This window comes from Lasiosphaeria miniovina (genome assembly GCF_030549165.1).
Source record: "Lasiosphaeria miniovina strain SMH2392-1A chromosome Unknown B0T26scaffold_6, whole genome shotgun sequence".
In the NCBI taxonomy this organism is placed as follows: domain Eukaryota; kingdom Fungi; phylum Ascomycota; class Sordariomycetes; order Sordariales; family Lasiosphaeriaceae; genus Lasiosphaeria; species Lasiosphaeria miniovina.
Genome location: NW_026848225.1, coordinates 434,518 through 448,692, shown reverse-complemented (window position 1 = coordinate 448,692; position 14,175 = coordinate 434,518). Strand labels below are relative to the sequence as shown.

Here is a 14,175-nt window from a genome sequence, read left to right as displayed (position 1 = left end):
CAATTTGCGGGACTGCGGGACTGTGGAACTGCAAGACTGCAAGTCGGCGGAATTTGGCCGAGCCGCTCGCCTCGCTCCTTATGTACAAAATCGGAAAGCCCCGTATTTTCTCCTGTCGACGAAGCCGAGTTCCTACATTATATGTATTTGTAAGGATTCAAGATGCCATTCTGCAACAACGTTAGCCACGGCAATCGGAAACAAGGGGCACGGCCGCCCACGTATGCACATCATGGAGGGCCCAGGTCGGGGGAAAGCTGCGGGTAGGGCTAGCTGACGGGCTCTTGTGCCCCAGTGGCCAAGTGGCTCAGTGGCCCAGCGGAGGAAGTTCTAGGGCGCGGGAGGAAGGGTGAGAGTGAGGGGGAGGGGAGGCTAGAGACTAGCGTAGTCTGTTTGACCTGACCGCAAGCCGGGCAGGGAGAGTCTAGCCTGCCCTGCGGACCCGAGGGTAGGTGTGAAACGAAACGCCTCATTGGCACGGCTAGTTCCTGGCCTTCCACTTCCTCGACACGGGGCACGGGGCGCAAAAAGGAGGAGCGGGAGAGGCTCACCGGGTCATATAACGTCTTGATGTGTTTCATCAGACCAAGCATGGTGGGAGTGCGGCTGTACCCAATGTACTTCTTCTTGGCCAGCCCTAGCCCGTGCTCAGCACTGATGCTGCCCTGGCGCTCGGAAATCCACTCGTAGACGAAGGGCTCGAGCACCTTCTCGACCCTCTCGTCGAAGCGCCGGGTCGACACGTTGAGGTGGAGGTTCGAGTCTCCCATGTGGCCGTACCCCACAACGGCCCGCACGGGATGCTCATCCGTGTCGCCCAGCAGGCCAGCGGCGTCGATCCGCGCGCGCGTGTCCTCGACCATCTGGTACATCTGCTTGATCGGTATGGACACATCGTACTTGTAGACACCGCCAAAGTGGCCCAGGACTTCCGGAATGCCCTCGCGCCACCCCCACAGCGCTCGCCTCTGCGTCTCGTCCTGCGCCAGCGTGCCGTCGAGCACAATGCCCTTCTCCATGACGTCCTCGAGGAACGCCTCGAGCTTCTCGCTGTCGTGGTCGGCATTGGACCCGCTCGTCTCCACCAGGCAGTAGAAGGGATACTGGCCGTCCAGCGGTCTCCTGTTGCCAGTCACCTCCCGGACCAGCGCCTGGCTGCCCTCGTCCATGAGCTCAAAGGCTGAGAGGATCTCGGAGAGCTGGCCCTTGGCCGCCCGGAATGCCTTTTGGACCTGCTCGAATGACTCGAGGCCGAAGAAGGCGACGTTCTGGGCCGGAGAGCGCTGGGGACACTGGATAGACACCTTAGTGATGATGCCAATGGTACCCTCTGCGCCGATGAACAGCTGCTTCAGGTCGTAGCCCGTGTTGTTCTTGCGCAGCTTGCAGAGATCGTCGACAATGGTGCCATCGGCGAGCACGGCCTCAATGCCGAGCACACTACCGTGCAGGCTCCCATATCGCAGCAGGCGCAAGCCGCCCGCATTGGTGGATAGGTTGCCTCCAATGTGGCACGAGCCCTTAGCGCCGAGGTCGAGGGGAAAGATGTAGCCTTTTCCGGCCAGGAACTGGTCAGCAACCTCAAGGATGCATCCAGCGCCGGCAACCAAGGTGCCGCTGACATCGTCAAACTCGATAATCTGGTCCATGCGGCTGAGGTTGATGACGATCTCATCGAATACGGGGACGGAGCCACCGACGAGGCCGGTATTGCCGCCTTGGGGGACGACGGCCAGCATGTTATCGTTGCAGTACTTGAGGATCTTGCTGACCTCGTCCGTCGAGCCAGGCTTGAGCACCAGCTGGCAGTGGCCGCGGTATTTGCGCATCCAATCGCTGTTGAAAGACTCCAGATCGTCGGCCGCAGCGTCGCTTGTTACACCGTCGATCACGGCGGACCCGCTGCCGAGGAGGCCTTTGAAGAAGGCGACATGGTCGGGCGTGAGCCGCGCAAAGCGGTCATCCCTCTTGATGTCCGGATACTTGGTGCTGGTGTAGTCACCCTGGGCCTGGCAAGTTGCCGTCTGCTGGAGAAGTCGCGGGCGGCCGCTGCTGAAGCACCGCTGGGCTGGTGCAAGTGCAGTTGCATTCGGAGTTGCAGTTGCAGCGCGGGCAAAGGTTGACTGCACCGCCGCCTGCCGGCCAAGCTGCACCGAGCCCGTTGCCAGTCTCCTCAGGGCAGGCGTGAGCGGATATCGCGTGGTTGCCATTGCAATTGGAGCCTTGGACTCGTGCGCTGGCTGGCTGCTGGCTGGCTGGCTTAAGGTAAGGTAGCTTGGAGGTGCAGAACGGGAAGAATGGCAAGCTGGGCTGGAACAGAAACGGAAGTCACCGAAACAAAACTCCCTTTACAAGCCCGCAAAAGAGAAAGAAAAAAAATTATACGGATAGATGCTAAGAAATAACGAGCCTTGAAGGTAAGGCTCCTGAAAAAGAAAACGTATATACACACTAGCCTGCTCTACTAGTGACACAAGGTGCAATTGACAACTTGCAAAGGCAGCTTACGAGTTTAAAAGACTTCAAGTTGAAGTTGTCTCAATGATTTGGGAAGCTCTTTCTCTCAACGAAATCGGCGTCGGGAAGCAACGGTGACGCCATCTTGGCGCCAGCTGTTGACGGTCCGAATTCCAGAAAGACCAAGGCCCCACTGTTTCTTTTGCCAGACCCAGTCCATCAGCTCGGGCCCAGCTGGACTTCAACAACGCCTGAGTGGCCCAAGCTCAGAAGGCTGACGCCCCAGCCAAGCCGTAGCTTCCCCAAGCTCGTCGTAACCGCTTCAGCCTGCTGTGTGCTGCAACTACATACTGCATCACCAACATCCTTCCCTTCGCGCCGCATTCCCGGCACCAATATCTCCGTCGAGCCACCACTAATCCTTTTTTTCCACAACCGAATCCCGCCTCTAAACTAAACGACCATGGCGTCGGGATACGACAGAGCTCTGTCAGGTGAGTAGTTGCGCTGTTGTTCTCAGGCCCTGGCCTGACCTCTATCTGGAAAACATGTTACTAACAAACTATGCCGCCATGCAGTTTTCAGGTCCGTCGTAGTCGCAATCGCGTCACCCAGCGTCGCCATTTCCTTTCCCCCCATCTCTTGGCTGACTCCTTCAATAGCCCCGATGGACACGTGTTCCAGGTCGAATATGCGGGCGAGGCCGTAAAACGAGGTACGAATCCAATGCATTGATGGGCGGCGGGCACACTCGTCGCGGACATATTAGGGGGAGCGACATAACGCAAGACTCAAAAGCATTCTGATTTCTAACCGACATGTGATAGGTACCTGCGCTGTTGGCGTCAAGGGCCAAGATGTGGTGGTGCTAGGCTGCGAGAAGAGGTCGGCGATGAAGCTGCAAGACACGCGGATCACGCCGTCCAAAATCGGCCTCATTGACACGCACGTGTGCCTGGCCTTTGCCGGGCTCAACGCCGACGCCCGCATCCTGGTGGACAAGGCGCGGTTAGAAGCCCAGTCGCACCGCCTCAACCTCGAAGACCCTGTGACGATCGAGTACATCACCAAGTACGTGGCCGGTGTGCAGCAGCGGTACACACAGAGCGGAGGCGTCCGGCCCTTTGGCATCAGCACCCTCATCGTCGGCTTTGACAACGGCAGCATCACCCCGAGACTGTACCAGACCGAGCCGTCGGGCATCTATTCCGCGTGGTACGCTTAGACTCCCCAATCTCCCCTCTCCACCCTCTATTCAACCTATCTCGAAACTCGGGAGGGGAATTATTGTTTGGCTGACTCTTGTGACTGTGTAGGAAAGCCAATGCGATCGGCCGTTCTAGCAAGACAGTCCGTGAGTTTTTGGAGCGAAACTACAAGGAAGACATGGATCGCGAGGCTACGGTCCGGCTTGCCATCAAGTCGCTGTTGGAAGTCGTTCAGACGGGCGCCAAGAACATTGAGATCGCCATCATGGCCCCTGGAAAGCCCATCGAGATGCTGCCGGTGGAGGATATCGAGGGCTACGTCAAGAACATTGAGCAGGAGAAGCAGGAGGAGGCTGCCAAGAAGAAGACGGGCAGAACTCCGGGTCAGGGGAGCGCGGCTATACTGACCCGGAGCCAGGATGAACCTTAGGTCGGCGGATTGGGGTAACCGGGCCGGGAGTTGTCGCTGCCTCTTAGAGGCGCGTAGCGTAGCCTGGCTGCCGAAAGGGGATTCTGTAAGATAAAAGACATGCTACGAGGGCATGGTCATGGCAAGATGCATTTTCTTGAGCCTGGTTGTTTTGTTGAGGCTCCTGATTTAGACTCTTGTCTGTCCCTTTTCCCCTTTTTTTGTCTATCACATCGCGTGCTTGGGTATACTTTTTTCAACAACAGCAACAACGGCCAAACTCTTGCAGGTTAGTTAGCCTGATCCTTCCCGGACATGATATAGTAGTAATGTTCTCCAGATCATGATTCCCTTTCTCTGCCTCTCTCTCTGTACCCCATTCGTCGGCAAGCCCTCTCCTCTAGCACACAGCTTCAACCAAGCTTCTCGACATTGGGTTCGGGGTCGAAGACGGTCCGCATGTCCTCCGTCTTGACGCGGTCGTCCTTGAGCATGCGATTGTCGACGCGCACGTCCTCGCTCTCGACCGAGATGGCGGCCTGCGGCGTCTTGGCCGGGATGATGAAGTGGTTGTCGCAGTGCGGGCAGTACTCGTCGGCCTCCTCAAACTCCTGCGCGTCCTTGCGGAAGCACTTCTTGCACTTCTTGCACGCGAATATCATCTCGAACCGCTGCAGCAGCGGGTGCGTCTCCTGCTCCTGGTGGCAGTCGGCGCAGTCGAACCACTTCTTGCCTGTAGTGTGGGGTGTACCGTAAGTCTACTAGCCTATGTTGATTAAAGCAAGAGGGCGCATGTTTTACGAGTTATACGGGTTATATATGAGATGTGTGTGGATGTGTCTGTGTATGTGGCTTTGGTGATGATTGGTGGGTGGTTTTGTTTCCTGTCTCACATACAACATGGTGACCGCACAGCCACTTGCGCATTTAGAACGTGTTTACTGTAGACGTAGAAGGTGTTCTAGAGTTAGCTGCTATTCATTCCTCTTGCCGAGCGAGATGCAGTCATCGAAGAAGTTCCGTAGCGGACTGCGACAGGTGGCGTACCACATTGTGCTGGAGTTGGGTAGCCTGAGGCCGTGGGCTCGGTCGCGTGGTAAAGATAAAACAGGCTCTCGCGCAAGTCGGGGGAAAAATACAAAAGGGAGGCTGTTTCGTTTGCCGTCGTCGTCGTTATCGTCGCCCGCCGTGATGGTTTGTCGGACCTGACCTTGGATTTGAGATGTCTACCTCTCTGGACAGCCCACCTGCAGGCGATCGTGGTGGAGATGATGGGGTATAGGCAAGCTGCGGGTGGGGAAAATATTCTTTCGAGGAGGGGAAATGGAAATTCCAGTTGAAATGTCAGATGGCCCCACAAAGCTTTTCCACTAGAAGTGTAAATGCCTAATCTTTGACTGGAGTGGTGCCTACGAATTAGTGGGGCTGCTGTCATCAATTGGCGGGCTTATTAAGGGCCAGAAACGAACCTCTAACTCAAAGAACCGACCCTGACTCTTCCGCTTACAATTCAACATTTGGTAACCCGTCGTCAATCACCTACCTCAGGCCTGGCATCGGTGATTTCGACCACGAGCGCTGCGCGCCTCTTCTTTCTGGCGCAGCGCAGTACGGTGAAGAGAAAAGAGAGAGAAAAGGAGGGAAAAAAGTGGCAGACGGACGGACGGGAGGAGAGAAAGGAGGGCAGGACAGACCAGACCACCCGTAGAGATGCCACCTAAGAGAAAGGCTGCAGCACCCGCGGCGGCCACGGCTACCAAAGCCGGGCGCACATCTGCCTTGTCGACGCCTGGCCCGGCGACGCCGCGCAGTCTCGACAGCTCCATGATGTCGGAGGCCGACGAGGAGCTCGACGAGGATGTGACCGAGGCCCAGAAGGAGCGCGAGGAGCTGTTGGGCAAGGAGGCCGACGAGTTCGTCAACAACTGGGCCATATCGAGCAAGCGCTTCCAGAACCAGGGCGAGGGCCAGAAGCGAGATGCCGCTACGCCCTACTTTGGGAAGCGCGACTTCTCGGGCCTCCCGCTGAAGGCGGACCACCACAACCGGCCCATATGGATTGACCCCGACAAGGGCACTATCGTGCTGGAGCGCTTCAACGTGCTGGCCGAGCAGGCCACCGACTTCCTCATCACCATCGCCGAGCCCAAGTCGCGCCCGGCCTTCCTGCATGAGTATGCCCTGACCACGCACAGCCTCTACGCGGCCGTGTCGGTCGGCTTGCGTCCCAAGGACATCATAAACACGCTGGACCGCTTCTTGAAGACGGCCCTGCCGAGCTCTATCAACAACTTCATCCAGCAGTGCACTAACAGCTACGGCAAGGTGAAGCTGGTGCTCAAGAACAATAAGTATTTCGTAGAGAGCGTAGATGCCGACATGTTGCAGAGGCTGCTCAAGGATGAGGTCATCGGCCCGCTCCGCGTCCAGGGCTCCGACGCCATCACCACCACGTATGCCCCGACCATGGGCGGCCTCGTTATCCCGGGCACCAAGAACGCCGCTGGCGTCCGCCAGGCCGCTCTGCAGAAGCCAGGCGACAAGCCAACCACCGACACGGCCAAGGACCCCGATCTCTTCGCTGCCCTTAACGAGGAGGACGACGACGATGACAAGGAAGCCGTCCATGCCTTTGAGATAGGCGACACGGCTGTCGAGACGGTCCAGAAGCGCTGTCTGGACATTGGCTATCCCATCCTGGAAGAGTACGACTTCCGGAACGACGACGTGAACCCCAATCTCGAGATTGATCTGCAGCCCAACACCCAGATCCGACCGTACCAAGAGAAGAGCCTGAGCAAGATGTTTGGTAACGGCCGAGCCAAGAGCGGCATCATTGTGTTGCCCTGCGGCGCCGGTAAGACGCTGGTCGGCATCACAGCTGCCTGCACCATCAAGAAGGGGGTCATCGTGCTATGCACGAGTTCCATGTCGGTCGTGCAGTGGCGCCAGGAATTCCTCAAGTGGTCCAACATCAACCCGGACGACGTGGCTGTCTTCACTGCCGAGAGCAAGAACAAGTTCTCGGGCAGCACCGGAATCATCGTCACGACCTACTCGATGGTTACTAACAACCGGGAGCGTTCTCATGACTCTAAGAAGATGATGGACTTCCTCAAGGGGCGAGAGTGGGGCCTCATGCTCTTGGACGAGGTGCACGTCGTTCCCGCCGATGTCTTCCGCCGCGTCATCTCGTCCATCAAGTCGCACTCAAAGCTCGGGCTCACGGCGACGCTTCTGAGAGAGGATGACAAGATCTCTCATCTTAACTTCCTCATCGGACCGAAACTATACGAAGCCAACTGGATGGAGCTCTCACAGCAAGGCCACATCGCCAAAGTCCAGTGTGCCGAAGTCTGGTGCCAGATGCCAACAGAGTTCTACGACGAATACCTGCGTGCAAACGCGCGCATGAAGCGCACGCTCTACGCCATGAACCCTCGCAAGTTCCAGGCCTGCCAGTATCTGATAAACTATCACGAGGCCCGCGGCGACAAGATCATCGTCTTCTCGGACGAACTCTACTCGCTCAAGAAGTACGCCGAGACGCTCGGAAAGGTGTACATCTACGGCGGCACTAGCCAGTCGGAGCGCATGCACATCCTGGCCAACTTCCAACACAATCCAGAGGTCAACACGCTGTTCCTCTCCAAGATTGGCGACACCTCGCTCGACCTGCCCGAGGCTACGTGCCTTATCCAGATCTCCTCCCACTTTGGTTCCCGCCGTCAGGAAGCGCAGCGTCTCGGCCGTATCTTGCGGGCCAAGCGTCGTAACGACGAGGGCTTCAACGCCTTCTTCTACTCGCTCGTCTCAAAGGACACGCAGGAGATGTACTACTCGTCCAAGCGCCAAGCCTTTCTGGTCGACCAGGGCTACGCCTTCAAGGTCATCACCCAGCTCGCAAACATCGAGAACACGCCAAACCTTGCCTTTGCCTCGCCCCAGGAGCGCCGCGAGCTCCTGCAGATGACACTCGTCGACAACGAGAAGGGCACCATGGAAGACGTCGAGACGGACGACCTCTTCGGCAAGGTCGGAGGAGGCCGCGGCAGGAAGAAGAAGGGCCTCGCGGCCCGTCGCACCGCCGGCACCCTCGGCGAGCTCAGCGGCGGCCAGGACATGGCCTACATTGAGCAAAACAAGGGCGCCAACAAGCAGCTCAAAAAGAACCAAAAGGCCGAGCGCGACACCTTCTTCAAGAAGATTGCCAGGGAGAAAGAACGCAACCGCGGTTGAAGGTGGTTGGAAATATCGTCTGCGGGTGTTGTCCATTCCAAATTTTCCATTTTCCTCCAAAACGTATCTTTTTTTCTCTTCTTTTCTTCAGTTGTCTGGTTATATACCTAGGTGTTTTGGGCCGTGGGGCGTCTTTGCTTCTTTCGGCCTGTGTCAAGTCATTCTAGGTACAATGTATGTAATGGTGGTGCATCAGAAAAAGACTGGGTTGTCTTTTTTGGCGAAAAAATGGGCGAGTGTGACGGAGGGTGGACCTCCTTTTTGCGGGTTATTTATTCCCTTGTATAACAACAATACAAATACCAAAAAGGGTAGCGCTGCCAAATATGGTATATGCATACAATGAGAGCGTCGTCGGGTGGACGATGACTAGTAGTGCAGCAGACCGACCGGTAGGGTCGGGATACTCGGTGGTGTGGTGGCTGAGAATTTGGTTTGTCAAGAGCCCAGAGCCATATAAATTGAAAGCCAGTGGCATTAATTTAACAAATTAAATACATATATACACGAGGAAGTAGAAATTGAAGAAATAGTATTATATAAAATAAGTGACGCCGTAGACTTGGCCCAAAAGTCGGTATAAAAGAACCTTTCCCATGCACTCTCCGTGTCATACCCTTAGGGTACATAGTTAACCACGGTCTCTCAGCGGCGCTCAAAATGAATAAACGAAGAAGTTAAAAAAAAAAAAGACAAAGTACCTCCATACTATTTGCCCGTCCGGTAAATGCCTTGAGAATGGCCGAACAATGTCGGTGCCATCTAGTTTTGAAACCCATCCCCCCCGTATAATCCCATATATTTCCGACGCCTTGATGTGAATCCCCTCGTTTGGTTAATAGGTAACACTAGAAGAAGAAGAAGAAGAAGAAGAAAACAAAAAGACTAAGTACGCCCCCAACCTCCATTCTTCGCAATCTAAACGTTGTTCGCGGAAATGTATGCCCAAGTGCAAATAGGCCACTACCATCCAGAATGTTGCCCCCCTTTCTAGCGCCATGCTTGTCTATGCCATTATAGGTGAAAAACAACCGTCCCGCAGTAAACAAATAGAACTTTTATTGGGCCGCTTCGTTGGTAGCGCGCGGGCGCAGCGATGCCATATCGAACTCTACCCGCGACGTACTACGCGCTGCTGAGTACGGCGTAGCGTCCTCGTGGGCTGGGTCCGTGGATCTCCTCGAGCTGGTTGCCGTGAGTGGTTCAAGCCGGGAAGGTCCCCCATGCGAAGGTCCCGGATGCAGCAGCGAGATAAGAATGTTGCTCCGTTGGTCGCCACTCATGGTCCGGGCGCGCCGGAAACTGGCCCGACGGCCGTCAGCAGCCCCCGTTACGTGTGAATATTGCCGCGCCATCCTCGCATCGGCATCAGCGGCCTCCTTTTGGTTGAGTGATTCGCTTGGGAGAAGGATGGCCCGGTCTAGCCCGTATGGCAGACCGCGATGTCTGCCACGGATCATCATGGCGATCAGGACCAGTTTACCGACGACACTGAACTGGGAGCAAAGCGATTCGTCTCCATCGGGATAGCCGAGGCTCATGCCGACGGTGCCGTAGGCGCTGACAATCTCGAACAGGACAGCAAACATTGAGAAGCTATTGGCATCGTCTGCTCCTGCTGTTCTCCCCTCAATCAGGCGGGGGCCCTCTGAGATGGAGAGGATGAAAAAGCCAACAAATATATACCACAAGTCGAAAGAGAGCTGCCGTCGCAAATGTGCCCCGACGTAGGAGAAAGCGTTGTTGCCCGCCTGCTGTTCGTCAAACTCGTTGTTGTTGTAAATTCCGAGCGACTTTTCTTCGTAGACGTTTGTTCGACGAACGGAGATGGCGATGGGGAAGACGGAGATGTACATCATAATCATGTACGAGACTTGAACACCGGGATGGAGCTGCGCCAGATTGACGCATGAGAAACCGGCCGTTCTTGTCGACGCAGCTTCAAAAAGTCCGTTCAATAACTTGAGCCCGCCTGTTGGCAAACCCTCCAGGGGCTGAGTGCCGATGTCAAGGACGATGAAGAATATCACATCGAGTCCGTTGAGAACGACAAGAAGCCAAAAGAGCCACCAGGTAGCGCCAGAGGGAAAGAGAAGGGTGAAGCACCGACGTGGATGGTCGAGCAGAAACCTTATTTCCTCATATAGCCCTGTGCCCGTGGGAAGAATGAGCGACAAGGACCAGATAATGAACCGAAGCATGACGGGAAATCCCGTGTTTCCAATGACAATGAGGAAGCTCATTAAGAGCAAAGGGAAAACCGCAGTGTTGAACGAGTTCATGCTGTCGGGGGTCAAGGTGTAGCCCAGATCCAGGAAAGCCGAGTTAGCGGTGAAGAATCCCCACCATGTCCTGCCTTGCGCTGCGTCGTCAACAACCTGACCCCATCTATCAATATTCAGGATCCACGGCACAAGACAGGCCACCCCAAAGACCGAAAACAGCCAGAAATAGCACGTCAAGATCAGAGCAAGCGTCTTGAGAGACCGATATTCGATACCACCGAGTTCCTCTCTCTGCTCGACCGTAAGGTCTGGAAACTGGGAGTTGCGACCAATAGTCGGCTCCCAGCTCAGATAGGGGGTTTCGTTCGTCTTGTCTCTAGAAAAGGCTGTCCGCAGCGTGCTGATGGACGGACGTCTACTCCTCGAGGCTGCTGCTTCCACATTGCCTTCGTTGTTGGTGGCCTGTTTCTTCCGGCCCCAAGAGTGATGCTTCAGATTTGATAACACACCGACGACGGCTCTAGCGTCTTCGACAACAGGATCATCATCATCCTCCAACTCTTCAAACTTCCGCCGGTCAGGCTCCTCAATAGTGATGGCCTGCTGGCGAGTGTCGGAGGTCTGAGACTGAGGCGACCCCTCCACTGATAAGTCGAAATGTGCTCTCTGGGGCGAAAGCAGTTCAGTATCAATGTCATCGCCATGCTCAACTCGCTTGGGGCGCATACCCCGTTCAGCGTCTCTCGGGTTAGGGATGCGCAGAACCTCGTCGGACCCCTTTCTCTGCCGCTCGAGAATGGCAATATGATCCTCGTCGGGTCGCGACGGGGGGATTTTGAGAGCGTCCTCCCCAAGACCATCGCTCCTCGTGACCATTTTGGAGAACTTTATTTTTGGGATTTGCGAATGCCGACGGTCATCGTGTTCTTCTCCATTCCCGCCCCCCTCGGCCTGCCCCTCGAAATTAGGTTCGTCGCTGTTATCGAGGGCTGGCCCATCTCTCGCCTTGCTAGTAGTAGCAGCGTTTTCTAGTAGGGTGCCGTCGTTTGTGATGCGCGATCGGGTGCCATTGTGCATGACGGTAATGCGTCTCCCATTGACCCCTTTCTCGGGATCAATGACGTCGCCCTTGGACTTGGATCTTGACTTGGACAAGGTGGCCCTTCTCTGTCGGGCCTCGCGAACAATGTGCTGAAACCGCTTCTCAAACCAGTAAAGCCGGAGGAAGACGACAAACGAATTGACCGTGATGGGGTTCGCCAACATGGTCATGAGGTAAAGCACAACCTGCTGAAAGGTGTTGAGGCGGTTGACATTGACCGTGTTCAACCCCGCCTGGGTGCTGGCACCACTCGCAAAGAAAAGGGCGTCAATGTAGGCCAAGTTGTGCTGGCCCGAGAAAAATAGGACGATTGATCCGGTTATGGCAAGGCCGCATATCCATAGGTCTGATATCTAGCGAGTTAGCACCTAGAGCGTCAAGCATGGGAGCTGGCTGTCAATGGGGCCGGGGCGCGGCGCTTACAGTGTGTAGATATGAAGTTGAAATGGGGCTTCTTGGCGAGAAACGATGGGCGTAGGGCCTTGAACTGGCCAACAACGATTTCTCGGAAGCTCTCCATGGCGCGGGGATAGGGCTTGAACAGGTATATATCTCGCGAAGACGTATCAAGATGGCTAAGGAAATCAGTGTCGATATGGCGAGATGTTGCCGAGCAGGCGATGGCGACTGAGGAGGTGAAATAAATAAATATCAAAATGTTGTTGTCAAATGCGTATATTTAGAGGCTAGCGTGCCATTGACGCCTAACTCTACCTCGCGCGCGAGAGATCACGAAAACCGGGCCAGAGCAGGCGTCAGTCGAGCTTGCTGTCAAGAGCCCAGGGATGCAGTTGCGGCGCTGACATGGTGGCGTGGGCTTTAGGGGGTTTGTTCCAGATTGGGAGCCTGCGGCAAACAAAACAGGCCACAGATGGCGGACGGCAGGAGGGATTGGATTTTGGAAACTGAGCAAGACCACCTCAGTTGTGTTGTTCAGAGGGAAACAAGTCCCGATGCCAGCCGCGTTCTTGGGTGTTTCCCGAACATTAAACAACAAGGGCGGCCTAGGGGCCGGGTTACTCAGTAGCCTACCGTCTGATGAGGTGGGGGGAAATGAGCCTCAACGGCGTCGTGGTGATGCGAAGACGCAAGAAACTTAGTTCCAGTTCATTACCGGCACAAGGATATACGCCGCGGGGTTCCCGCAAACCGAAAGCCTTCGCCGAGGTGGCTGAGCGGGTGGACCACACCTGATTAACAGGGCCCCCAGAGGTTTGAAAGAATATGCCCGGGAAAGAGAAAAAGAACCGAAGTGGGACCCCAAGGCAGGTAAGCTCGGGCGAGCTAACCCTGACAAAGCGCAGGCGCGAGAGAGAAATCGTTAGACAGGAAACCGAAGCTTAAAAGGCTCACGAAGTCGGCTTATATCTTTAATTTAGATTTTGTACCCACCCGCCAAGAGAAAGGTCCAGATGCCCCGGAGACTGCCAAGTTCCAGTCCCAGGGACCTGCCACCTGGCTGGAGCACGGGTGCGTGCCAAGGCCAACGACAGATTGGAAATTGGAACGTTGGAGACTCCGTAAGGAAGGGGGCGAGGGTTGGAGTCGGGGGAGGGGGGATGCTGTTGAGGCGGTGGGTGAAAGTCTCTGAGACAATGTGAAAAGTGTGAACTGTGAACGAGATGGAGAGACTCAAGTGGATAAAATACCGTAAGTACCTGGTGGTTAGTGGGGACTTTCTGTTGGCGTCTCAGAAGGCGCGATGCCGGGCACATGGGGGCCAAGCCCTCCTTTGACTGGACTCGAGACTTGGAGACGGATAACAAAACCAACAAGCATGACGTGCTGAGGCACGGAGTGCACATATACATGTTACCGTTTCATTGCGCAGTTTTTGTCCTTTTTCCTCTCTCCTTGCCGAGTCGGACCTTATCTCGACCTCGCATGCAGACGAGCATTATATGTTGCCGCTCAGGGCAGGTATTCGGAGCTATCTCCAGCCCCAAAGGTGCCCTGCGTATCTGCCGACGTGTAATTCGGGAGAGCCAACCGGATGGCAGCGTATCATGAGCACCGCACCTGGCCCGCGTAGCCCGTGCGCGCCGACAACGTCAGCGACCCGCAGCCCAGTTACCAAGTCCAGTGCAGTGCAGTTACCGCAGTGAAGGCGAGCTGCCCCGAGCGGCTGCCCGGGCCCGCATGATATCATTGGGGCATGCGTTGACGAGAGGCCGGCAAAGACGGCCACGGACTAGCCGAGACAGCAAAGGCTATCAGAGGCACTTGCGAATCCGCCGGCTCTTGTCCGAGACTATTCCGTACTGTATGTATGCACAGCACCCGGCCGCCAAGACTGAGGTGGCTGGCATCAGGTTCTGTCAGCTCCAGCGATCGAGATTTCCCATGGCGAGAAACTTGGAACCCACCTGCGCGTACGCCTGCCCCAGACTACTGCCAAGTATTCGTATAAAGCCGACGCGGATCGGAATCAATTGGAATCAATTGGTCAGGGCAGTGCTCAGAGTCGTCCTTGGCAACTGACTTGGAATCAATTGACCGGCCTGGCAGTGCTCATGTTCATGAGAAGAGCCGATT

General features: G+C 55.8%; 6 protein-coding genes across 6 annotated transcripts; 2 read left to right on the top strand and 4 right to left on the bottom strand.

Moving 5' to 3' along the window:
• Positions 1-137: 137 nt before the first annotated feature.
• Positions 138-2,210, bottom strand: B0T26DRAFT_742667 (uncharacterized protein; the record flags this gene model as incomplete). Its single annotated transcript, XM_060444151.1, has 3 exons — positions 138-170; positions 552-2,063; positions 2,130-2,210. 3 exons carry the CDS (start codon positions 2,208-2,210, stop codon positions 138-140), a joined length of 1,626 nt encoding a protein of 541 aa, XP_060292390.1.
• A 710-nt stretch (positions 2,211-2,920) lies between these two features.
• On the top strand, positions 2,921-4,095 carry B0T26DRAFT_754344 (proteasome component PRE6; the record flags this gene model as incomplete). Its single annotated transcript, XM_060445813.1, has 5 exons — positions 2,921-2,951; positions 3,036-3,042; positions 3,120-3,172; positions 3,285-3,672; positions 3,774-4,095. 5 exons carry the CDS (start codon positions 2,921-2,923, stop codon positions 4,093-4,095), a joined length of 801 nt encoding a protein of 266 aa, XP_060292389.1.
• Positions 4,096-4,314: 219 nt separating this feature from the next.
• On the bottom strand, positions 4,315-5,389 carry B0T26DRAFT_393442 (uncharacterized protein). Its single transcript, XM_060434770.1, has 3 exons — positions 5,122-5,389; positions 4,972-5,015; positions 4,315-4,807 (listed from the first exon to the last, which is right to left on the bottom strand). Exons 1-3 carry the CDS (start codon positions 5,124-5,126, stop codon positions 4,488-4,490), a joined length of 369 nt encoding a protein of 122 aa, XP_060292388.1. The 5' UTR covers positions 5,127-5,389; the 3' UTR covers positions 4,315-4,487.
• Positions 5,390-5,546: 157 nt separating this feature from the next.
• On the top strand, positions 5,547-8,770 carry B0T26DRAFT_720379 (P-loop containing nucleoside triphosphate hydrolase protein). The gene has a single exon (XM_060442484.1). It carries the CDS (start codon positions 5,785-5,787, stop codon positions 8,311-8,313), a length of 2,529 nt encoding a protein of 842 aa, XP_060292387.1. The 5' UTR covers positions 5,547-5,784; the 3' UTR covers positions 8,314-8,770.
• A 601-nt stretch (positions 8,771-9,371) lies between these two features.
• Positions 9,372-12,160, bottom strand: B0T26DRAFT_654653 (cation transport protein-domain-containing protein; the record flags this gene model as incomplete). The annotated part of the gene is made up of 2 exons (XM_060438564.1): positions 9,372-11,986; positions 12,064-12,160. 2 exons carry the CDS (start codon positions 12,158-12,160, stop codon positions 9,372-9,374), a joined length of 2,712 nt encoding a protein of 903 aa, XP_060292386.1.
• B0T26DRAFT_393344 (uncharacterized protein) lies at positions 11,821-13,707 on the bottom strand. Its single transcript, XM_060434769.1, has 4 exons — positions 13,033-13,707; positions 12,673-12,930; positions 12,064-12,545; positions 11,821-11,986 (listed from the first exon to the last, which is right to left on the bottom strand). Exons 1-3 carry the CDS (start codon positions 13,449-13,451, stop codon positions 12,320-12,322), a joined length of 903 nt encoding a protein of 300 aa, XP_060292385.1. The 5' UTR covers positions 13,452-13,707; the 3' UTR covers positions 11,821-11,986; positions 12,064-12,319.
• Between the last annotated feature and the right edge of the window lie 468 nt (positions 13,708-14,175).

Coding starts and splice junctions, on each gene's coding strand:
- B0T26DRAFT_393442 (XM_060434770.1), bottom strand. Junction 4,808..4,971: donor GGCTGTGCGGTCACCATGTT/GTATGTGAGACA, acceptor CCCACACTACAG/GCAAGAAGTGGTTCGACTGC.
- B0T26DRAFT_720379 (XM_060442484.1), top strand. CDS start 5,785: ATGCCACCTAAGAGAAAGGCTGCAGCACCCGCGGCGGCCACGGCTACC.
- B0T26DRAFT_393344 (XM_060434769.1), bottom strand. CDS start 13,451: ATGTATATGTGCACTCCGTGCCTCAGCACGTCATGCTTGTTGGTTTTG. Junction 12,931..13,032: donor CTGGACCTTTCTCTTGGCGG/GTGGGTACAAAA, acceptor GCGCTTTGTCAG/GGTTAGCTCGCCCGAGCTTA. Junction 12,546..12,672: donor TCCCCCCACCTCATCAGACG/GTAGGCTACTGA, acceptor GGTCTTGCTCAG/TTTCCAAAATCCAATCCCTC.